Source organism: Danio aesculapii, chromosome 14 (genome assembly GCF_903798145.1).
Source record: "Danio aesculapii chromosome 14, fDanAes4.1, whole genome shotgun sequence".
Taxonomy (NCBI): domain Eukaryota; kingdom Metazoa; phylum Chordata; class Actinopteri; order Cypriniformes; family Danionidae; genus Danio; species Danio aesculapii.
Window position 1 is genome coordinate 33155167 of NC_079448.1, and position 26473 is coordinate 33181639.

At 37.1% G+C, this 26473-nt stretch overlaps 1 protein-coding gene across 1 annotated transcript in view; it reads right to left on the reverse strand.

The window, feature by feature from the left end:
- The window catches only part of gpc4 (glypican 4), a 61739-nt gene that overhangs the window by 5623 nt on the left and 29643 nt on the right, over positions 1 to 26473 (reverse strand). The window contains exons 2-4 of the mRNA XM_056471892.1: positions 22137 to 22295; positions 8334 to 8731; positions 4758 to 4923 (exon numbers count right to left, since the gene is read on the reverse strand). Of these exons, the coding sequence (XP_056327867.1) occupies positions 4758 to 4923; positions 8334 to 8731; positions 22137 to 22295 (723 nt within the window). The remainder of the gene's footprint in view (positions 1 to 4757; positions 4924 to 8333; positions 8732 to 22136; positions 22296 to 26473) is intronic.

Below are 26473 nucleotides of genomic sequence, written 5' to 3' on the forward strand. Positions count from 1 at the left end.
TCAATGGTTACTGGTTTATTCCAATAATCTTCTTTGTGTTCAACTCAAACAGATTTAAGATAAGTGAAGAGTGAGCAACTTTTGGGTGAACTTTCCCTTTAAAGTACCAAGCATTATTATTTTGTTTCCTGATGGATTAAAAAAAAATTAAACAAAACTCTCATTTGGTCAAACTGTCAGATATAGATTATCTGTGCGACCTTAGCTTGCAATCATTTTAAATGAAACCTTCCAAAACCTGAAGTGCAGACAATAGGGTGCAGATTTGCTCAAATAGCCCATAAACAATGTCAATGTAAGTAATTTCTGCCACTAGAGGGCAGTAGAAAGTCATGGGTCCAGTCTAATCCATTGAGTCAGAGACTGAAGCCTGTTGCTCCAACGGCTTGTTAAACAGTCAGAGGCCTGAACAAGGCTCCCCAATTATGCTTCCCCCAAAGCTGACAGGCAGAGTGAGCAAAGCCAGTCCCAGTTTTCTGTGAGCCAGGAACAGTTTGCGAAAGCGTATGAGAACGTGTGACAGGACCTGAGACCACACGGCCTTCAGTCACAAGAGACCCAAAACACTTCATGAAACACATGCAGGGGTAAAAACAGAGCCGTTCCCCAGTGCTCACTCTTCATTTCAATCTTCAAGCAAATCATTTTGGCCTTAGAGCAAGTGGAAACTATTCCAATTTGACCTGTTCATTTTTAATCTGCGGTTACTGCACTCATGCGCTTGGTCTGGAAAACTGGTTCAATAAAATTTCGTGATGGTTTAGTAATGAATCAATTACTTAAGCTCTTTAACACTCCAGCCCCCTTTCCTGCTGGTTTTTAAGGCTTAAATTTACTCAAAAATGAAGGTCACGCTTTATTTTGATGGTCTGTTTTTTGAATTTAAGTTACATTGCATCTACATGACAACTAATTCTCATTAGATTATAAGTAGACTGTTGGGTTGGGGTTAGGTTTAGGGTTAGTGTAAGTTTATATGTACTTGCAAAGTTTCTTATAGTCAGTAAAATGTCTGTTGAATGTCTGTATCAACAGATATTAAGCAGACAGTCTACTAATATTCAACTGGAGCATCAAAATAAAGCTTACCAAAATCGAAAATCCTGTTATTAATTACCCCAGAAGGCACTTGATGTCATCAAAAAAAAAAATTGACATCAAAACACGACAAAATGCACAATTTAAGTCAAATCCTTGACATCTATTTGACATCCACACATTGATTCCTGTTTGATCATAATTCCAACTTTACAGTGGTGTTTTGTATCTCTACAATGCATGTAAACCACCTTGATGTCAAATTGGCATCTGAAATTGGTGTCAAAAACACATTAAAAATTGATTACAGGACAGTCCTGTAATCAATTTGTAAGCAATGTTAGCTGTCCCTTGGGCCTCATGGTGTTTTAAACTCCCGAGAGATTTGTTCATCTTCGAAACACAAATGAAGATATTTTAGGTGCAATCTGAGAGCTCTCTCATCCTTCATAAACACTAATAAAGATCCAGACTTGTTCGAAGTCCAGAAGAATACCAAAAAACATCCCCAAAACAGACCGTATTGACCTCGGTGGTTTGATCAGAGGATTATCAAACTATAAGAATACATTTGTGGTCACATTAAACAATCATGACAACTGTATTCAACAGTTTCTTCTCCCTAGTGTCAGCAAAGGGTGCATGTTTACATCGCTGTGCACTTTGTCGCACTCGATCGCCTGCTAATGTACACCTCAGAGGAGCTTTATTTTTAAACATGAGGGTAAACATCAGTACACAGTGCTCTATTCGAACACTGAGGAGAAGAATCTATTGAAATAAGTCATGATTTTTTGTTTGTGTGCACAAAAATTTTCTTGTAGCTTAATAATATTATTATTGGACCACTGAAGACAGATGGATTGATTTGACGATGTTTCAACTAGGACTGAACAATATATCGTTTGAGCCTTGATATTGCTATCTGTGCATCTGTGTTGCCGTTTCTGTGTGGAGTTTGCATGCGTTCACGTGGGTTTCCTCCGGGAGCTCCGGTTTCACCCACAGTCCAAAGACATGCAGTACAGGTGAATTGAGTAGGCTAAATTGTCCTTAGTGTATGAGTGTATAGATGTGTATGGATGTGTATGGATGATTCCCAGGAATGGGTTGCAGCTGGAAGGGCATCTGCTGCGTAAAAACGTGCTGGATAAGTTGGTGGTTCATTCCGCTGTGGCGACCCCGGATTAATAAAGGGACTAAGCCGACAAGAAAATGAATGAATTAATAAACTGTATAGAATAAGACTTGATCATCCCAGTCAATCTAAACTGATAAATTCTAAACTAATAAATTCTTTCCAGACAGAGCTATTCACAGAGCTATCCAGATCATCTGGGGAATTTATTTTCATATCGCAATATACATTGCAGCAAAACAAAATATCGTAATATCTGATTCTTCCAATATCGTGCAGCCCTAGTGTAAACCATTCTGAACACTGAATGAGTCAGACCATTGCTGTTAATGGAGGATGAGGGAGCTCTCAGATTTCACCTGAAATGTCGTAATGCGTGTTCCCAAGACGAACGAAAGTCTCAGGATTTTGGTAAAACATGAGTGAGCCATTAATAACAGAATTTTTACATTTTATTGTGTGAACCAAGCTAAAATGTATTTACGTCAATTCAGTCACAAGTTGACAACACTGAACAGTTGTGAAAAAGGTTAGGAAGTTCGCATTGCTTTTGAAGCATGTAGTCAAATGTGTTTCAACAGCCACTAAAGACAGCCTATTAGTCTCCTTTTACTGACCTAACATATGATCGCTTTGGGACATGTTATGAAAATGTGCAGCAAAACAAGATATTCATAGCTCTCTCCACTGTACACAAATACAGTCGGCATCCACATACAGTTGAAGTCAATATTAATTGCCCGATTGACCGCTCAATCTTTCTCAAATATTTCCCAAATTATGTTTAACAGAGCATCGATTTATTTCAATAGTTGCTATAATATTTTTTTCGTCTGAAGAAAGTCTTTTTTGTTTTATTTTGGCTAGAATTAAGGCAGTTTTACATTTGTTTAAACCCATTTTAATATTAATTAAATTCAATATTATTAGGCCTCTTAAGCAATATTTTTTCAATTGTCTACAGAACAAATCACCATTATACGATGAAAAATAAAAAAATTATATTATATATATATATATATATATATATATATATATATATATATATATATATATATATATATATATATATATTATATAATATATATATTTGTGTGCGTGTTTTCAAAAAAATAGAAATAAGAATTCTAAAAAAAAAAAATAAAGAATATTCTTCATATAAATATTTGTTATTAGCCACACAATTTAAGTTTCATTTTTTGTTTTATCAGTTTAAATGTTTATCAGTTTAATAGTGACTTAAGTAATATTTAATAGGTTTATACTTTGTACCTCAATGTCGGGACATATTCACACCCCCCCAGTTTGATAGAGCGCTTGAATCCAGAAGCCACTTCGTGTGACGTCACACTTAACAAGCAGATTCCAACGTGATAAATAAACTACTATTCAGTCAACAATTTGAACTGTAAAAATATGAAGTTCAGTTGAATTGAGTAGCCTAATATACTTTAACATTCCACCCTGAAAAAACATCACTTACCCTTTCCTTCAGATTAGTCCCTGTTTTTTAGTAGTTTTATTAAATTATAAAATATATTTTTGCACGCATGCATTAAAAGCAATTTCATATTCTTGCATATTGTCAGCAGCTTCGTCACATTATAGGACTACATAATATCATTATGATACATACACAGTAGCCTAGGTAGGGCTACAATTACAACCCTGAAAGGCATCCAGATTGAAGCAGGTGGTCTGTTTTGATAACAATGTAGACACTCCACCACCTCAAAAAAAATCACTTCGGATTTATGCAAATTACAGGGGTCACCCCATTGAGCTTGGAAAATATCACATCACATCCCTGCTAATAACACTAACTTGCCTGGTTAACCTAGTTAATCCTTTAAATCGCACTTTAAGCTGAATACTTGGATCTTGATAAATATTAAGTAGATTATTGGTCCCACTTTATATTAAGTGTCCTTAACTACTATGTACTTGCATTAAAAAATCAATACAATGTACTTATTGTGTTCATAATGTATTTGAGAACACTTGTGGTGCTCTTGAGTTGGGATAGGGGTAGGGTTATGGACAGGTTTGGTGGTATGGGTATGTTTAAGGATGGTGTAAGGGATGGCCAACAGTGTATTTACAAATGTAATTATAGAAATTAATTACAGATGTAATTACATACAGGTATTTAATCAAGCATAAGTACATAGTAAATACATGTATTTACACAATAAGTACATTGTAACAAATTATTAATTTCAGTGTAAGTACATAGTAGTTGAGGCCACTTAATATAAAGTGGGACAGAATATTATGTACTATAATTATGGCAAAGATAAAAGAAATCAATTATTAGAAATGAGTTATTAAAACTATTGTTTAGAAATGTACTAAAAAAAACTTTCTGTTAAACATAACTTGGGAAAAAAATAGATACAGAGGGGCTAATAATTGAGGAGGGCTAATAATTCTTCAACTGTATATTCATATGCTTCATGCATCAAATAATATCTATGTTCTGCACCGAGCACACGCCAAAAATGACGAGGAAAAGAAGAGGCAAAGGTCTCAACACAAGTGGACACATTTAAAGCATGTTAATACTGCAGGCCTGTCTTACCAAGGAAGTTATTCCACTCCGTGTCCAGATCGGCCTGATTGGCCAGACAGCCCCTCATGACATTCAGACAGTAGTTCTTGCAGGGCTTCAGCGCCACCTGACCGCTACAGTACGGGCAGTATAACATCTTCATCGCTGCGCGCACACAGCTCGGTGAGGCGCTCACCTGAGAGAAAGGACGAACAAGAGTTATTGAGCAGAGTCAGCAAAACAGACAGAAAAGGTTAATGAGTCCGTAACCTAATTCATATGCCTGATGTTGCTGATAAAACACTGAACAAAGAGCATTAGCGACCCCGCCACCTTTTATAAGGTCACTGCTGAACTTGTCTTTGCTCAATTTATCATTGGAGGTTCAATTGCTTCTGCTAACTCACTACACACACACACACACACAGAGAAAGCCTTGGCCTCTGATCTTTTAATGCTAGAAGATAAGCCTTGATTGGTCCATCCAGGTGTCCACCTTCACATACTGATAACCTGATAGAAAACCTTTACTTTTCATTTCTGCTGACTCGCTTCAAAACTATAATTCGCCAAGTTTGCTTTAGGGCTGGCTATTGATTAAGATTTCCATGTTCAGTTGGATTCCGCATTATGAACAATTAATTCAAAGTGATTGCTTCTGATTCACTGGGGTACGTGTGAGGTGTTCATTCATTTTCTTTTCGGCTTAGTCCCTTTATTAATCAGGGGTCACCACAGTGTGATGAACCACCAACTTATCCAGCATATATTTTACACAGCGAATGCCCTTCCAGCCGCAACCCATCACTGGGAAACACCCATATACACTCATTCACACACATACACTACAGATAATTTAGCTTGCCCAATTCACCTATAGCCCATGTTATTGGACTTGTGGGGAAAACCAGAGCACCCGGAGGAAACCCAAGCGAACATGGGGAGAACATGCAAACTCCACACAGAAATGCCAACTGACCCAGCTGAGGCTTGAACCAGCGACCTTCTTGCTGTGAGGCGACAGCACTACCCACTGCGTCACTGCGCTGCCCATGTGTGAGGTGTATAATTGCTTATATAATAAGGTAAATGAATCTGGCTTGTGTTTTAGTATGATTCAGTCCGATTTATTTTGATATTTTAGCTTTTTTTTTTTTTTTATATATATTTAAACGCATATTTACATTAGCATATTTCCACATACTTAAGTTTTAAACTAGCAGTGTTTAGAGCAGAGATGCCCAAACTAGGGTGACCTTTAAATTGGTCCACCATCTCATCTGAGATTGGTCTTGAAATAGCCATTTTAAATTTAATGTAACCTTTTATTTGTTTGTTTTATTGTTGAAGCTACAAAAAAGCTATCTGAAATTAAATGTTTCAATTTAAATGGTGTAAATGAATCAGATTTAGTTTAAAATGTATATACACGACACATAGAGGACAATGCAGAGACTTATTATAACTTAAGACTTATAATTAAAAATGTTATACTGCTTTAGTTAATATGATCAAAGTAATGTTTTATATTTATCTTTTAATATGAATTAGGAAATTACCCATGGCAACTTTAATGTAAAATATTTAATGTTTGCTATATTTATCTTGGGCCCAAGTCTATCAATGATATTTAGTTTTTGGCCCTTCATACTAAAAAGTTTGGGCACCCCTGGATTAGAATCTGATATAGTAAATAGAAATATCAAAACCATATGAAAAAAGGAAATATTAAAACAAAAGTCAATTCAAAATGTCATGAAAACCTGGAACAGCAAACAAATAAAATTAAAGAAAGATTATTCAAAAGAGAAATTCATTTCACAAAATCTGCAACTCTGATCGAATTTTTTTCTTACTCTGATCGATATTTTTTCACATGCAACTACATAGAAATTTCCCACCTTTATATCGTCTTATTAATAACTAAAGTTCAATACTCAGTCTGCAAATCTTCAGATAATATCACTTTTTGTGGATGTGCCAAAAACTCAACAGCAGCAGCATATTTACTGTTGAAGTCAGAATTATTAGCCCTTCTGAATTATTAGCACCCCTGTATACTTTTAATATTTTTTTCAACACATTTCTAAACATTATAGTTTTAATAACTCATTTCTAATACCAGATTTCTTGAATCTTTGCCATGATGACAGTACAGTGTTCAACGCCAAAGATTTTTTTCTACTAACCCAATTTTCGCTGGCCGCACCAAAAAAAAGTTAATAGCTATTTCTTAGCCACATATTTTAAATAATGCGTCAAAAATAATGCCCTGCAGTACATAATACTTTACTAGATATTCTTTAAGACACTAGTATTCAGCTTAAAGTGACATTTACAGATTTTCTCAGTGATTTTGGTACATTTCTCAGATCAGAATTGAAATTCTCAAAATTACCTGACCAATCTTCACATCACAGTGTCACTTGTGCACATCAAAAAAAAGAAGCAGTTTGCGAGTTGCAAATGCTTTTGTACGTCCATGCAAATGAGTATGTGCAATTCTCTAATGTTTCCTACAACTGCTTACGTCATGTTGATCAAAATGTATTATTTTAGTCTCTGTTGAACAGTCTCACCCCCCACAGCATTTAATCATTTGTTCCTGCAAAATGACTGAACAAGTTGTCATAATATTTTGTCATAATGCATTTTTCTATACATTTTCATTAGACCTTTGCATCTAAATCTGTCTACAATTGGTAATTTTCTCCCAGGTGATTCTTGACTTTTCTAATGGTGCATCTTAAAGCAGATTATACTGTGTTCATATTTCTACTTTTGCTTTGTTTTTTCATTGCGCTATGCAGTGCTGTCTTTTCATTTCTGTGTCACAATGCCATGATTTGGCAACAAATTACAGTACAGACAAAACAACAACAACAAAAAAAGCCATAGTTTACTGATCAGAACAGCTCTCCAGTGTACACTGTTATATTGACAACATGACTTATCCATACACAGTGACACAAGGGCATGTGATTCCGACGGCACTGACATATTCATTGAATGTTCACTGACGCAGAAATTTAGTTTTCAGAGATGAACTAAGGATTTTGAGCAAGAGACTGGCTTTTGCAGGTAATCCATGGTGCTTTGCTATTTGTACATGTTGTTATGAGAAATGCATTTACTGTTTTGCAAATTTCAATTCTGATGTGAGAAATGTACCAAAGCGACTGAGAAAAACTGTAAAGGCTTAACTAGTTTAATTAGGTTAACTAGGCAAGTTAGGGTAATTAGGCGAGTCATTGTATAACAATGGTCTGTTCTGTACACAATTGAAAAACAATATTGCTTCAGAGAGCTATTAATAATAACATTTAAAATGGTTTTTAAAAAAATCATAACTTCTTTTATTCTACCCAAAATAAAACATAGATGACTTTCTCAAGAGGAAAAAATATTATTGGAAATACTGTGAAAAATGTGTTGCTCTGTTAAACATCATTTGGAAAATATAAAAAAAGACAACAAAAATGAACAGGAGGGCTAATAATTTTGAGTTTAACTGTACATTAGTAGGGAGAACAACTCGTGAAGATTTATTTATAACAATCAATAGCTTTCCCCCAACCCATAGTAACCCAAAGCTTGCTTTCTCACCGAGGAGACTTTGCCGACCACATCAGGCATGAGTGCGAGGCCACGAGTGAAAGTGCGAACAGCGATGAAGGAGCGGGTCAGCTGCAGACGGAGCTTGCGTGGAACGTCTCCGAAGGGTTTGAGCTGGTCTGTGTGCCTGCTGACACACTCCATGTAGGAGTCGCTGAACTCGTACTGGACGTTGACCAGTCGAAACATGCGCTCCAGCAGCTCGGTCCAGAACTCGGCCAGCATGTCGTCCAGATTGACCGCACTGCTGCCGTGGCTGTAGTAGCGACGCAGATCACTGAAGAAACCCTCGAAGAGCTCTTTGTTCTTCACGTACATCAAGCCGTACGTCCGCACAAACATGTGATTGAGAGACTTCTCTGCATTGTCCAACAGCTCTCTGAAGAACTCTGAGGAGAAAGAACATCAGACAGGGTTGGTTAGTTTGCTTGTGTGCTTTACTGATGGGATGAATGTTGTGTGTAAGCATTAAAAGTAATCTTATATGTTATAGTCAAAAAGCACACAAGTCTGTGAATATTAAGTGGTTACGAGAAGAAACGGCATGATTACCAGTATATTAGATCTGGAAAAACAGCGTCTCTTGAACCAGGTGACAACTTGCTAATACAATTCAACTAGGCCTTAATTTCTTGCCTGGCAATTATTTATTTAGGATATTGTTGTGTCTCTCGAAGAAAATTCAGGACTATAATTGAGGCAACTGAGATAATTAGAGAAACGGTGCTTACTGATATAAGAATAACCTTCTCTGGAGTGGGCTTTGTCACTTCACAGATCTTTTTTTATGTACAAACACTGAAGTGTTTACTGTAAATGCACATTGTAAGTCAAGATGTTGCTGACACAATTTTACAGTTGAAGTCAGAATCATTAGCCCCCCTGAATTATTAGCCCCCTGTTTATTTTTTTTCCAATTTCTGTTTAACGGAGAGAATTTTAATAACTCATCTCTAATAACTGATTTATTTTGTCTTTACCATGATGACAGTAAATGATATTTGACTAGATATTTTTCAATACACTTCTATACAGCATAAAGTGAGATTTAAAGGCTTCACTAGGTTAATTAGGTTAACTAGGCAGGTTAGGGTAATTAGGCAAGGTATTGTATAACGATGGTTTGATCTGTAGACTATCAAAAAAAATATAGCTTAAAGGGGCTAATAATTTTGTCCTTAATGTTTGTTAGAAAATTAAAAACTGCTTTTATTCTAGCCGAAATAAAACAAATAAGACTTTCTCCAGAAGAAAAAATATTATCAGACATACTGTGAAAATTTCCTTGCTCTCTTGAAAAATGTGTTGCTCTGTTTAACATATTTTGCAAAATATTTAAAATAGAAAAAAAAAAAAAAAAAAAAAAGAAAAATCAAAGGGGGGCTAATAATTCTGACTTCAACTGTATACTCAAGATTTATCAAGTGCTAAACTTTAGATACCACAGAGCCCCAATTATGAACCCCTTATGCGAGAGACTCCCTAAAATGTAAAAGGTATCTATATAGTTTGTACACGACTGTTTATAATTTATACTGTGAAACTTTTAACATTATAAATGGATTTATGATTTGGGGGGGGGGGGTGATTAAGTCTCCACTAGGGCTGTGTAATTAATCGAAACTGAATCGCAATCACGATTTGAAAAGTTGCGATTAGCTAATTGCAAGAGGCTGCGATGTGAAATATGTATTATTTCATTTCTCCCACCCAGAGAAAACGAGTGAATGGCGTCTGTGTGTGACAGTCTTACTAGCCAACACACTTTTGTTCTGCCCAATCAGAATTACCCAACCGAACTACGCAGGAAAGAAACACAAACAGGAAAGCGCGGACAAGTGAGATGATGGCGTCTGACACTTCAGAATCATTAATAGACGAAATCATAGCAAAGAAAAACAGGACATCGGTATTATGGGAATATTTGGTTTTCAAAGTCACACAAAATGAAAGTTTAATGTTTTGATAACTTCATGTGTAGTTCGTGTGCATTTACGGCTTGCAATGCATGCATGTGCATCGTTTGTAGTGACTGACAGCAAAGTAATGTATTATAAAAATATAATTTGTCATTTCATTTTCATAGGACAGTTATATATAGATGCATTAGTTGCAGAATTTTAATTTGGTTTAATGATTTAAATGCTTCTTATTGGATATTACGTCATTTAATACAACTACACGCATGACTTTATGGAGAGCTTACGTCCTACTAAACTACGGTTTGCTTTAAAAACATGTAATCAAATTTAGTTACAAACTAGCTAGTTACAAAGCCCCTAGTGTGGACTTTACCTTCCAGTTTAAGAAAGAACTTAGGAAGTTCTTAGGCTGGTGAAACTCAGGAGACAACTAATGCCATAACGCACTACCTCGCTTAAGACACAGTGCCTTTTAATGCAGTGACCAAAGAGGTATTTAAAAAAAACGTATCTTAATGCAAGATAGGAGATATACACTTCCGTCTCGCACCTATTTTAGCCATTTTGGAGTACCACGGCTGTATGTTTAACGCCATGATTTTTTTGTGTAGCATCTGTGATGATTATTTTGTTTTAGACAATATAAGCTACAGAAAAGCTCCTATCAGTCATATTAGATTGCTGAGTGTTCTGTATTTTTATAGTTATTATTTTGTTGTTTGTATAATAAGCTATACTATCTCCCCAATTTGAGTTCAACTTGTTTACAGAAAGTTAAGGTCATTTTATTTGAGCTTACTGTTTGCTAAGTTATGATGCAGAATATTGAAGCTTGACTATAAAATTAAATCGCAAATCAAATCGCATTATCTGTCAAAAAATAAATAAAATAAAAATAAAAAATCGTAATTGGATATTTTCCCCAAATCGTACAGCCCTGGTTACCAGATACATTACTACTTGTTTTACCCGTTTTAAGTACTATTTATCCATTTATTTACGTATTTATACAGTTCTAGGTTTGTTCAAATAGCAGCTTTATTAAATTTGACCCCCCCAATGCTTTTAATACACAGATTTTTAAAGGTGCCCTGGAGGTCCCTGAACCCCAGTTTGAAACCCTTGTTCTAAAGGATACATCTTTTTCACATGGATTAATAACCCTCGTGTTGTTCCAACTGATGCAGTTATTCTCCAAGAAACAATATTTCTAAGAATCATCAGTCTTTTTCATTCACCACAGGCTGTCAAACCCCAAAGAGCATAAACAAAGATAAAAAGCATGAATCTCTGAAGCAACAGACAGTAAAGCAACAGATTTATTGTTAACCTTCACTGCAACTCTCAAGCAAAATGCTAAAGTTTGACATCACAATGTGTGGTTATGAGATGCACTAAAAAACAACAGCACCTCAAGAAGTCAAGTTATCACTGTTCCTCAAAGTATACATTTACATTACTACTCATATGGTGTAACAGCTGCAAACAACTCTGAAATTGTACTTTGCTGTTGCTAGCGACTAGATTGAGTGTCAGTGGCAATACTTTCAGTTGATTTTTAGCAAGACACTCCTCATTTAGCCACCTGTGGTGCTTTTTTAGGTGCTGGTTGTTGTATTTCCTCATGCTATGGCAACAATTCTGCAACAGCTCTTACAGATGACCTGTTTTTGTTCGATGTCTGTGACTTTGAAACCAAAATATTCCCATATTAACGACATGAAGTTTTTCTTTGATATGAGTTTATCTATTTATGCTTCTGAAGTGGCAGACACCAATCATCCCACTTGTAAGTGCTTTCCTGTTTGTTTTGATTTATTGTGGGTGTCCCGCATAGTTCGGTTGCCCACTGAACCTGGATGGGAGACCACATGGGAAAGCTAGGTTACTGCTGGAAGTGGTGTTAGTGAGGCCAGCAGGGGGCACTCAACCTGTGGTCTGTGTGGGTCCTAACGCTTCAGTATAGTGAAGCGGACTCTGTACTGCTCAGTGAGCGATGTCTTTCGGATGAGACGTTAAACCGAGGTCCTGACTCTCTGTGGTCGTTAAAAATCCCAGGATGTCCTTCGAAACGAGTAGGGGTTTAACCTTGGCATCCTGGCCAAATTTACCCACTGGCCTCTGTCCATCATGGCCTCCTAACCATCCCCATATCATAATTGGTTTCATTACTCTGTCACCTCTCTGTCAATCAGCTGGTGTGTGATGTGCGGTCTGGCGCAATATGGTAGCCGTCGCGTCATCCAGGTGGATGCTGCACACTGGTGGTGGATGAGGAGATTCCCCCAATGTGTAAAGCGCTTTGAGTGTCCAGAAAAGCGCAATATAAATGTAAGGAATTATTAATATTCATTCTGATAAGGCAGAACGAAAGTAAGCTCACTCAAGTGGATAGTAAGACTGTCACACACAGACGGCAGTCACGCATTTGCTCTGGGTAATACAATTATATAATTCATATATATTTTACATCACAGCCTCTTAGCTAATCGCAACATTTCAAATGACGATTGCGATTCGATTTCGATTAATCAAACAGCCCTAATTACCACAGTAGCTAGGTGGGGGTTTTTTTTTGTAACCTGACTGATGTGGTTCTATCAGAAAAGACTTTTAATCTATTTGGAAGGGCAAGGCATGGAGAACATTTTCATTTCTGAGATAATGTCTGCTTTGACATTCTTTAGTTGCACATTTAGCAAATTATTATTTCTGGCAAGCCCTCATCTTCTAAGTATTCTTCATGAGCAGTAAAACACCAGAAAATAAGTCAGATCTCAAAATTTTATCTTTAAAAGAATGTGCACCAACTGCCCGTGAACACAAATATAACAGATATGATTTTGAGCACAAACGCAATACAACCGCAGACAGAAAGAGTTGAAAAAGCACACAGACTGTCAACTTCAACACGTTTAAAATTAATTGCTATTAACTTTGGACCTTTAGCTGGCAATACGTTTATGAGTGTCATTACAATGACACTCGAGAGACAGTGATTTAGCGCTCCGCAGAGCCCTCGGCCTAACTCGCTCTCCCTCTGACTGGAAAACCAACCAGAACTGCCAGAAAAGCGCATGCTTATTATCTAAACAGATTAATGCATATTCCATTTGACCCAATGCGAGGTTTTCACTCGCTAGCTTCCAGGAAAATAACTTTTGTGTCTAAAAGCTGAGGGTGCAGAAAGGATGAAGGGCAGCTCGAGGTTCCAATAGGTAGCAGCTCGCCCATCAAGCCGGCTGAGGCTGACCGCTATCAATGGCATTTTCCTGTTGTCACATTCCATTCGCTTTTCTTTCTCTCCGCAGCGCTCCCGCTCCTGTCCTTCAGAAGCTTTTTCAATAGGATTACTGAATAATGTCAACCCCCTCCACCGAAAACGGACCTGTACCCCCCTGAAAGCACTCGCTCTGGCTGACTCTCTCCTGCTTTCAGTTCATCAGTGGCTTCAGAAGGCTCTCTTCATTGGAGACAGGGAACAATGCCCTACTTCATCCTGTGGAATGTCAGAGCCCCCCCTCCCTTCACTCTCAGCCTCCCCAAATAATCCAGCCCCTCTCTCCCATGAAACTCTCTCTCCCGGGGCCGGCAAAACCCTACTTTTTTAATCTGAACAAAATGAGAATTCCAAAGAAATGCTTCACGTCGTCTCACACACTCCTGCCTGCAAAGAGCGCCATTTGTTTTTTTGCTTTTGTGTAACCTTTCTCCTCTCGCTAAAGGTCTGCAGCACAGATGCCCTGCGCATAATGAGCGAGACTTTGAGGTGTTAAGTGGCCATGAATCTGAAAGCGTCATCTGGCGCTCTCGTAAACCGCTCATCCACACAAACAAGACACCTTGGTTTATAAACAAACAAAAACGCGCCTTTCTGCTGTCAACTCCACGCGGTCAGCTGAATGCGAGAGAGATGGACGGGCCTTTTCGAAAATGCCCCCGTCCTGCTGCGTAACCACGGATACCGGAAACACCGCAGCCCTCGTGTTTTTAGCACCCCTCCCACGAGTGGCCCTCGGCCCCTGGCCCCACACAGGGAGAGAGATAGAAGGCACCCACAGCTCCACGCTCCATTGACAGAGATTAAACCTTAAGGGCCAGCGCACCCGCCCTACCCTCCAGATCCTGAGGAATGCCAGAGCTGTCACAAGTTTAAAGTCAGGGCGGAGAGGAAAGAAAAAGAATGAGGGAATAGATGAGAAAGAGGTGAGGATGAGGAGGAGAATAGTTTCCAGGTTTGCACATCATCGTGCCACTACCAAAGAAAACAGGAATTTACATGAACCACTTGTCAGAAAACCACTTCAAGGAATGAAGTGGAATGAATTTCTGTAGTTCTTGGAAGATTTTCGCACACATGCATCATGGCATGAGTAGAGACAATAATTATACCCCAAGTAATGCAAGAAACTTTAACATTTGCTAAACCGCATATGTCTTAATGGCATACCACTTTGTCCAAATTTATTCAAATGTAATTAAATGCAATTCATACGTGAAGAAGTTTTGAATCTTTTATCAGCTAAACTTAAAATCACATGGTGCAATCAGTTTTCAGAAACATCAAACAAACAAGCAAACAAACGCAGAATCAGGAAATCAGGAATTATCATAACAGATGTTCTCTGCAGACCCTTGAGGCAAGGGTATACTTATTTTTCCACATTCTGCACACATCCGCACAGCTTTCAAAATATACTCAACAGAGGATAATTGTAGATGTACGAGTTCAAGAAATACATAGTACTATCTGTGGATTCGTTTTGTCTAAGTGTTCACTTAATCTTCTAATGCGTAGTCTGACGTAAATACCATAATTAAATGTCTGTTTGACTAAACTGTAGGGCTGCACGATTAATTGGGAAAAAGGGTCTCGATTCGACCCTACACACGATGTTAATCAATCTCTACACTTCAGCCAATTATATTTTTAAGTTAGGGAGAAGCATAAAGGCAGTTGCACAAGCCTTCACATTGTTTTATTTACAGGTGAAGTCAGAATTATTAGCCCCCTATTGATTTTTTCCCCCTAATTTCTGTTTTACAGATAGAGGATTCAACACATTTTAAAACATAATAGTTTTAATAACTCATTTCTAATAACTAATTTATTTTATCTTTGCCGTAATGACAGTACATTATATTTGACTAGATATTTTTCAAGACACTTCTATACAGCTTAAAGAGACATTTAAAGGTTTAACTAGGTTAGTTAGGCAGGTTAGGGTTCTTGTATAAGGATGGTTTGTTTTGTAGACTATCGAAATAAATATTGCTTAAATGGTTTTTAAAAAATTAAAAACTGCTTTTATTCTAGTTTACTCAAATGATTGCTCTGTGCAACAATCTAAACGTTATCTCCAACTTTATTACCTGTTAATCACAGCCTATGCAGGTTGTTCATTAAAGTAAACATCTTTTGTAGGCACACATGCGTCCTCTTGGTAGTAAACAGTGTGTCAGCTCACATGTGACTTCGCAGCCCCGAATACAACTTTAGATTAACCCTTTAAGGTGCACTCCTTGAAAATATTTTCGGCCAACATCTTGTATTGAGTAATATACAGACACAACACTGATAACTAGTAATAAGCAGTTAAAATAATAATGATAACCTATGGATAAAAGTTCAACCATGTGGTTATGATGCCTGTTAAATGGTTAGAAAAAGAAATTCGCTATTAACAAGCAACCCTTGAACAAAGCAAAGTCAGTCACTCAACATCCACCCCCATCCCCCAAGCCTCTTCCTCTTTACATCAATCCCAACATAACTTCTGAGAATTTGGGACCCTATGCTGTAAGCGTTACAGTTGGAGGGCCGTTACTCAGGCGTCCTACTTCATCATTAAAAGACACTTTATGATACACAGGAGTCTGCCAACAAACGGCCTGTGAACCTCCCTTCTGATTTTTCCATTAAAACGACCTTCCCGAGTTGCTTTAGAAATGTATGTGAAAGGTTATGCTACAGGAGGGTGCTCGCCGGGAGAACTACACAACCATGTTACAGTATCTAAGAGGAGGAATGGAAAAGGAGTGTTTGGAATCGCACTTCAACAAATAGGTCCCAAACCTCTTGAGCGCTCAAACATGCTCCTCAGACATCCAGAGGAGGGAAAATTCCAGACTTATTCACAGTCCCGCCCTCCAAACTAGCTTATTCCTCTACTCATCCCCCCTTGATAACTCTTCTTTATCCCAGGCAGTAATTGTTCCCCATTTGTGCCAATTAGCTGCTCAGCTTCTTTCTTTCCTCTGGGATTTCAACCCCCTCCCCTGTGGAGGTGTCGAGGATGAGAATTTGTTTGAGGGTTAATCCTGAATCTTACAGCCTAGTGGCGGCTCCTCCAGACAGGGTCACCTAGACTCAGACCGGACGCATGGGGAGGAACAAACACACCAAGCTCTGGAGGAAAAACTATTTCTGGTAGAGGACTTAATTGCCCGTGACTCCAACCTTGAGGCTTTCAAAGCAGAGGCTGTTTTCCTCCAACCCACCCAAACTCACTTAAGCGTGCGTGTGTGTGTGTGTGCCTAAATTCATTTCATCTTAATGACATCTATCCGCCATGTTGATATCGAGCATGTTCCACCGCATTTCCTGCTGAACTAAGTTGTGTGTAACCGTTTAATCTTCATTACCATCTCCAGCTACTATAAATACATACACCTCTGCATCCAGTTCAGAGGAAATGTCTGTTTGTGCGCAAACAAGAGAAAAACTTGCATCTGCAACCTCTTTCAAACTCTCCAAGAGACTCGAGCATCTCATTTACACCTTAGACATTCCCACAGCAAAGGAAATACTGAAAGAACGCATTGAGAGCGTCTTTGTTTGCAAGCATAAAAGCTACTGGTATTTTAAGGCCGTTTAGCTCATTAAGTCACATGCCAGGGTCTAGTGAACATTTTACGCAGACTGGCGATTCAGCGAGTATTCCCACGGTAAGAGTTCAAAAGACCTGAGAACCTGGAGATGGAGGAGAAATGAAAGGCATAACAGACTTATGGCAGAGAGAAAAGGGGGAGAATGGGGACAAAAGGCAGCTGAGAAAAAGAGCAGAGAAGGAGGAGGAGAAGGATCTGGCCACCGCCGCATTCCGACACGTCACATTCCTGCTCACATCTGGCTGCAATACACACGATCCCTGTTACCATTCACTCCCTGAAGTCTCACTTTCTTTCTTACATTCACACAAACAGGCAATCTTGGGAGCCGACCAGGTCACCTTTCACTTCCATCAATGTTGCCTACGACCCATCACCTCTGATTCACTTCCCTTCCTCCGCAATAAGGACGTTACTTCGGTAACCAAGATGTTTTTAATAAATAAATGTAACAAAATGTAGTATAAGAAATACCTAATGAACTAACCTAATACGCGTAATAGTCCTTTCTATTATTATTGTTCAAAATTAACAAAAAAGAGTGATTGAGTGATTTGAGCTTGAGGTGTCTTCTTCATCTTATTCTTCGACTATTTTAAAAATCCTTTTAGACTGCTCATACTACAACCACCAAACTGACTATAAACCTCTAATCTATACTGAATTAAGCTGCTATATCTTTTCCAACTGATCCGACTTACGGTTTTCCGAAAACTGACCCGGAAATTTCAGAAAAGTCCCATTGACTTAATATGGGACCAAACTTTGTGACTCCATAACTTTGCATCCGACTGTCATACAGACTTAAGTTTGGGCTCATTTAACTCAGACTACCAATCTGCCAATCACTGATGACCTTTCAACTTACTAGCCAAACCCTAGCAACCACTTACGGCACCCTACCAACTGTTCCATAGACTTCCATTGTAAAAAAACCTGCCATTGACTTTATATTGAACATACTAACAACATACCAATCAATGCAATTAATTTACTAATCCATACTAGAAACATATTAATGACATACCAATCCATACTAGAAACATACTAACAAACATACCAATCATGCTATAAACATACTAACGACATACCAATCCAAACTAGAAACATAGTGATGACATACCAATCCATACTAGAAACATACTAATCATATTAGTAACATGCTAATTCATACTATGAACATACTAGCAACATGCTAATTCATACTAAATTCGTGCTGGGCATGGGCCGGTATAAGTTTCTGACGATATGATAACCTTGAATAAAAATATCACGTTTTCACGGTATCACCGTATTTTGATTACTGCTCTAAAATGTATTCTTTTTAAATGTCTGGGTAAAAAAACTACTTTTTCCCCTTTGAAAACAATATGTTTTATTTTTTGAAAGATTTATAATAGTTTGGAACAGTAAACATGTCAGGCTACTTTTTTTAAAAAGTTTAATCGACTTCTGCTGTCTTCATTTGTTTCAAAAACACTGATTTCTTTACAATTTAAAACGGCATCTTTGGATATCTTTTCTGCAAGAGATACTGTTGTTCTAAAAAAACTAACAAAAAAATGTCCTAAAAAACAAACCAAAAAACATTACACATACCTTATGAACTGTTTTCCAAACCTTGAAAACCTTTTGTATACCTTAAAAACGGCTATCGTCCCATGCCTAGTGTAAACAATATGCTAGATTATACTAGAAACATGCTAGCAACATGCTAATTTATGCTAGAAACATGCTACCAACATGCTAATTCATACTAGACCCATGCTAACAACATGCTAATTTATGCTCATAACATGCTAGCACCATGCTAATACATACTAGAACCATGCTTCAGAACACCTTAGCAACTGCCGAGCAACACCTTAGCAACATTCTAGCAACCACCTTCTAACGCCTTAGTAACCACTCAAAACCCCCTAGCAATCATTCAGAACACCCTAGCAACCGCTTAGCACGAAACATGTCAATCCATACTAGAAACTTGCTAACCTATATGTAATTATCTCTCTCTGCCAACTGTTTCAAACTTCTTAAAAACTACTTCAATTATTTAAACTTTGAAACTACTTCAAACTTTCAGACGAGGTTCATATAACATCAAACTATACTTGTGGAACTAAGAGAATCATAAGATTACTAGTAGAGCTATGGACTTATTGAAATGTTAATACCGTGACAACACTATTACACACAAATACTCACATTATCATCAGATGTTGTGACACATCATTCAAGAGTGAGCTTCAAACAACCCTTGCCATCATTACACAGCCCAGCTCTCGCGGACCTTGCCAGAAAACTGACTGTGTTGAGTCCACTGAAAACCGCTCGGCTGCTCCTCCAGAGAAACAGAGCTTTGCTAAAGCTGGACGGCCACATGTGAGTTAACATGGGTCTCATTTAGAAATAGCTGTGGCTCAGAGCGGATGGGTGACGAATCATGTGTGAGTGGAGGGAGATGTGCCATCAGCACTTCATTTATCCTCCCTCGTCTCTCCAGTCATTGACCATCAATCCAAACACCATCTCACCATTTCATCTGAGACTGTTACAGTCCTGGCTGCTTTCAGCTACCCAGAGATGTTTTTCCTCAAAGACGGCTCACTAAAAAATTTAAAGTCACCCTGAAGATGATCCTAACTGTTGTTTTGTTGTTATTTTTGCAGAATTTTGGAAACTAAAAAGTTGATGGTCCCCATCAACTGCCCCTTTCACAGTGATACCAGCAAACATCGGGAAATTTTCCGTAACGACTTTAATGGTGAAAAAAGCACTGTTCACACAGGCAAGAATGATCTAGAATTTTTTGGAAAAGACCATTCACAAATCCATTCTAAAATACCGGTAAATTCTGACATTATTAATCAGAAATGGCCCCTAAACGGCTGCGCTTGTATTTGTAAACATAGAAGGAGTCAGGCTTTTGTTGATGGTTTCACTTTTCATTAAAGCTTTAGCATTCATGCAGCTGCTTTTGTCCCAGAGACATCCAAAGGCAGAAGCATAAACCGCAGCTAAATGTTTTCACATTTGACTACATTACAAATTACAAATACTGTGGATGGATATGTATTGTGACCAACTTGAATGAAAACATGTGGAGGAGCACTTTCGCATGTCGAGATGTAAAAAATATATGTGTGTGCTGGAGCTCACCGGAGCACTTCTTCACATGCACACGCGTCAAGCAACTGAAGCAGAGCTTGAAGGTAAACAAACAGCGGTTTATCATGAGCATTTTATCTATCATTTTTTACACAGTTGGCATTCAGAAAGAGCATAGAAACGTTATCTGACTAACATCTAGCAGCTAAATGTGGAAAAAATATTCAAAGGTTTTTATTTACATAAACAGCGCGGATGTGAATGCGTCTGAATGTTCTGATTGGGTGGAGCAGAAGTCTCACAATCTTTTCTGCAATTTTCCTTCTGCGTTCACACAGAGCAGCATTCCCGCAAACTACTGGTAATGTTACAACTTATCTTTCCGGAAAATTGCCGGAGCGAATTTACCGGTATTTTCAAAAAGGGCCTGTTCACTCATGATCCCTTACCGGAAAATTGCCGGTAATTTTCCAGAAAGGTCTGCATGTGTGAAAGGGGCTGTAGTTTATAAAAAGTGAAAAAATACTAAGGAAGTCAATGGGGTCAAGTCGAAAAACTGGAATTTTGAATTTGATATAGTTTTAAAAATAGAGACATTTAATTTACCAAATTCTGCCATGTAATTATATATTTTTTGTTCTACTACTGTTATTGTAAAGCATCCTTGAGTACTGGAAAGCCAATATATAAAATAAGTACAGATTAAAGCAGCAGAAACGTGAAATTTTATTAGGACTGCACAATATATAGTTTCAGTATCAATATCGAAATGTTATAAATGCAATTTTCAAGGCCTATAAGTAAGATTTCAGGTGAATTTAAATCATTTGTGTTTATTTTACAATGAATACTATATGCAGTGTTTTTTTTTTTTATATTTGAATGACTGAATTTCTATACCTCAATACTGTTAAACTCCACCAAAAATGTTTATTATATTTTTATCATTGTTCTGTTTTCATCCGTGCTTTAATTTGTTGATTTATGTGTAATTTTGTATATTTTGATGCACATGCTCTCACCTACAATATCCCAATCAACGTAAAATGGTGAATTCTTTCCAAATAGAGTTACTAAAGTTATCTTGTGTAATTATATATTCATATCACAAAAACAAAATATTGCAATGTCCATTTTTTCAAATATCGTGCAGCCCTAAATGTTATTCTTTCTAATATTTTAGTATCGATTTCTAATGAAATACTTCTGATAACTTTTTTCTGTTCATAAAAAGATAGAAACTCATAGAGGCTTGGAACAAGTACATTAAAGGTGACAAAATATCCATTTTTTGGGTAAACTTCTTTTACCCTCGATGAACTCCAATGGGCCTGATCCTTACGCACATGACCTGCTTTTCTCACTTTTCTTCATTTGACACACTTTAAGACATCACAGCATGAAGGGAAGGGACACATAAAACATGCATTATGAAGCAGAAGTGTGTGTGTGCGCGCGTGTGTGTGTGTGTGTGTGTGTGATAGCCGGCAGAGCGTCTGTGGGGTTTTCCCCTCCTAAATGAGTCAGCAGAGTCAATGCATGTTCCCATGGACCCCTCTGCCCCGCACCAGGGAAACCTGATCCCTCTTTCCCAGCCTGAGATTCACTGCCACATGCACTGCACAAGGAAACCAGGCCTCTGCATATGTGTGTGTGTGGTCTGTCTGAGAGGAGAGTATGTGTGTGTATGTATGTGTGTGGGGGGGTGGATGTTGAAGGACAGGTGGAGAAGTGGATGCATAGACTGTGTCCAGCAGCCGGGAGTGTCTATCAAACTAACGGTTGCTCAACAACTGATAAACACAATATTTTAATGCAAGTAACAAACGAAGCATTAGGATTTGCATGTGTGTGTGTGGTGAGCTGTACTGACGGTCAAAGTGACGGTGTCTCTGGGTGAAGGTGTTCTGCATGTTGGAGCTGAGCTGGTGAACGGGGGCTTTCAGGTCTACGCGGCTCAGCTGACTCAACTTCTCCTCCATCTCCAGAGTACAGCAGGAGAAACCTTGAGGACAGACCTTCAGATGGGCTCCTGAAGAACACACACACACACAGAGAGAGAGGAAGAACGTCAAGTTTAGCCATCTTAAAAAGACAAGCAGAGGGACAAAAGCATATATCTATAACATACATACATCTTTAAACATTTACTTGATTACATTACAAAATGCCAGCTTCCACATAATCGGTTCGTGTTGAGACAACATGAAAAAAGTAAGTTAACTTAGTATTTAACTTTGTGTTGTTTTAGCTCATTTTAAGTAAGTTGTTTGAACAAACAGCAAACGTCATCTTTAAGTGCATTGTAGACCGTTTCATAGAAATGCTACATAGTGTACATTTGATTAACTTGTGTTGGTATTTTAATTCACAAACACACAGACACACACATACGGACAAGAACTCTCAATGGCTACGTTCACACTGCAAGGCTTAGAGCTCAAATCTGATTTTTTTTTTTCTCAGATCTGATTTTTTTGCGAAGCTGTTTACATTGTTGTTATAAATGTGGCCAATAACAGATTTCCAGTGCGAACAGATCATGGTCCTAAACTGACCCGCATGCACAAAAGTACAACTACGCACAGCACAAAATGTCTAATTATGCACACAATATCAATGTTTCCATCCAAAAGTGCAAATTAACTTTATGCGCAAAACTGGATTATCGCATAAAAGGTGTGAATAAAGCAGCGTTTCCATCCAGTGAGTCAAAGAGAACAAAATAGTCACTTCCTGATTAACTGGCGCCAAATATCAACAGTAAAAACGGAATTTGCTGCGATAAGAGAAGCTGCGTGAATCTTTTCTTCATTTAATAAACGACTTGCGCCTCAGAAGGCAATCCTGACACGCAGTGAACGCGCGGTGGCGTTTGAAGGCTTGAGACGCGGAGCACAGACGCTAGCTATTCTAGCGGGGTTAGGCTGGTTTTGTTTTCAATATTCCTGACACATTCAGTGATAGACGGCAATAACTCAAAAACCTCTTCCACGCTCTTGATTCTGGAGGTCATTAAAAATATAATAACACTAATATTGAAATGCTTAAGGCGTTTTAGAATGACCAAAACAACATTTCAGATGTTTTATAGTGTTGTTTTAATGTTCTGGAATGTGTGCGGTAAAAGTGTTTCCATTATAGTTTCTGATGTTATCTTTTTTTTTTTTTTTAATTTTTTTCTGATAGTTATCTTTTTTAATCAAATAAAATATTTATCCTACTCAGTTATTCACATATGTTTTTTATGCACATTTTCAAAACTTATTTGCATCTTGGCGCTTCCATCAATCGGTTTTTATGCAGATGTCTAAAATGTGCATAAAAATGGGTGGATGGAAATGTAGCTACTGTGTGTACTGTATGAAGTGAATAAAGCCCGTTGTCAGATTATGTTAAATTTGATTATTGACTCACAGACAACAGCTGTGTTTTTTAATGAACTCTAAATGGTTCTTTTTCTAGTATTAATGTGCATTTCTGTGTTTGAAACCTAAAATACACGTTTTGCAGGGATCATGTCTGGTGTTAAGAACTATATTGTTTGCAGAGTCTGATAACCTAGCCTACTGTTAATTCATGTTAATTTGTTAAAAACAGCATAGGCTGTATCCAGTCAAAACTCAAAGTGAAACTGAAACGTTGCCTACCGGCATATTGAAAGATTTTGTCAACAACAAAAAAAGTTTAAAAAGAGCATTAAGTTGTTACATTTGGATTGGTTGATGTATTGAGTATTTATGTGAAATATAGCTATTACATGTATGTATTTTATTTAAAATCTCATTCAAAAACTATTCAAAATGAGCAACCTTAAATTTTGGGTTGGGTTTTAGTAAAGCATTTGCCCTGTGTGCTATTCTGCTATGCCGCTGAGTAGTAGAGGATGTTTGCAGCACTAACAGTACCGAATAATGACGCGTGTTAATCGAAAATGATGTAAAAGTCACATGAAATCCTACATAACCGTTAACACTGCGGTCGAATTGCAAAACATCAGATATGTATCTGATTTAACCCTACATATGAAAGTGGCACAAATCAGAATTGAAAAGATCAGATTCCGTGCAGTTTGGCCTGTTCACACTGTCATGACAAAAACAGATCTGAGTCACATGTGAGCAAAAAATAAATACATTTTAAATCGGGCCACATTTGGCTGCAGTGTGAAAGTTGCCTATGTTATATGGCCTTACCCTATTCCTAAATCCAACCCTTACAAAAAAGCAGGAAGGCCCCATTAAGTATGATTTTAAACTTTTTTAATTACGAGGACCACCTTAACAGAGTACAAGTAGGTCATACCAATATTACTAAACAATTCTGTGTCCTTGTAAACCTCTTTACCAAGTATGCACACACACAAACTCATTCCTCAGACTATATAAGAAGCTATATATGAAGCCACTATATATTGTTAAAATATATTTTATTATTTTTTTTTATTTAGTTTTATTTTATTACTACACATTTAGATGTATTTATTCAAATAGATTTACAAATATGCCTTATTTATACTTTAGGATCGTTATATAATATAATTTGTTAAAAAAAGTCATTGTCAGACTGCCAATAAAACTCTTGAAAAGCTCTTGAGTACCTCGAAATCTGAAACGCTTCTGTAAAAATACAAAGAAACTGAAAGCAATCTGCATGCTGAGTATTAGGTGTAGAGAATAAGTGAGCTGACAAACCACAGGCACCTGAGAGAAAAAGCCAAACTGAATATTCAAGACCCTGTAGACACAAGTTTCAGCCATTGGTATGGAACCCAAACTTTCATCATTATTCGCTCCATCAGAAAACAAGTGTGCGCTGCGGTCGACAAGTGAAACACACAGATGGAGCGGCTGGATTAAACCAGGCGTCACATTAACATGGGCAGTGTGAGCAGGCCGGAGTCGCAGCTGCAATAATGTTTTGTTTTTCTTTTTCTTTTTAATGCAGTTGTTGGAATTCTGGAGAACACAAGGGTCCTTTCAGTGGACTGGACTCCGACCGGCGGTTTGGCTACTCGTGCTGCTCTTCAGCGAGACTGGCCACTGCACACCGATGAGAGATCTCTGCTCTCACTGCGCATATATATTCAGCTCCACGCTTTTCATATTTATTCAGTGAAATTCAGATTTTTTTGAAAGACAGGAGATTCCTTTGAGAGATGACTGGGGCATGAGGAAAAGCTGGAAAGATTATAGAATTATCAGTGTGCCTGTTGAATTTAAAACTAGCTTTCAATCACAAATAGGCCAAATATATATCTGCATATCATCATTTGTTGTTTTTATTGACAGATATTGTAACATGTTACTGTTGTTGTTACATTTCAGTGTTTTTTGAAATAGCTGAAAAAATATATATATTTTTGCCACAATGTTAAGATTTTTAAAAAAAATAATATTTTATATACATGCAAAATCACCCCAAAAGTGCAAGAGGGAGTTTATTTTAAAAACATTTATTATTATTGTTGTTGTTGTTGTTGTTGTTATTATTATTATTATTATATTAACATATGTAAATAATATTATATAATATAATCTTATATTACATACATATATTAATAATAATATTAATAATAATAACAATAATAATAACAATAATAACAATAATAATAATGATGATAATAATAAATATTAGTAATAATATTAATAATAATAATAATAATATTGTTATTATTATTACGACAACAATAATTATTATTATATAACAATAATTATTATTTTATTATCGTAATAATTATAATAATTATTATTATTATTATTGTTATTTTTAAACAATCGTTTTTAAAATAATAATTTAAATGTTTTTAATTAGATTAAATTAAAGTATTAGAATTTAGAGTTCAAATTAAATCTAATTAAAAATAATTATCATTATTATTACAATAAACATGCAATGCTAATAAATGTATTATGTATTAAAATAATAATATTAATAAAACATTTATATTTCACATTTACATATGGTGTACAAAAAGTGTATCCCATTCAGTAATGGGCGCAACGATCTCTGTGACACGACTCGAAGCATCTGCTGAACACAACGGCGTGGGTGAAAATCGAGGAGCTGTTGAGAGCTTACAAATAATCACCATCCCACAAAATATCCAAGAGGAATTGTCACCAAGCAGTGCCAGGGCTTGTTTTACAGTGAGACAGAGCATAAACCGTGTGTCTAATGTGAGGGTCAGGACACTTTGTAACAAATACA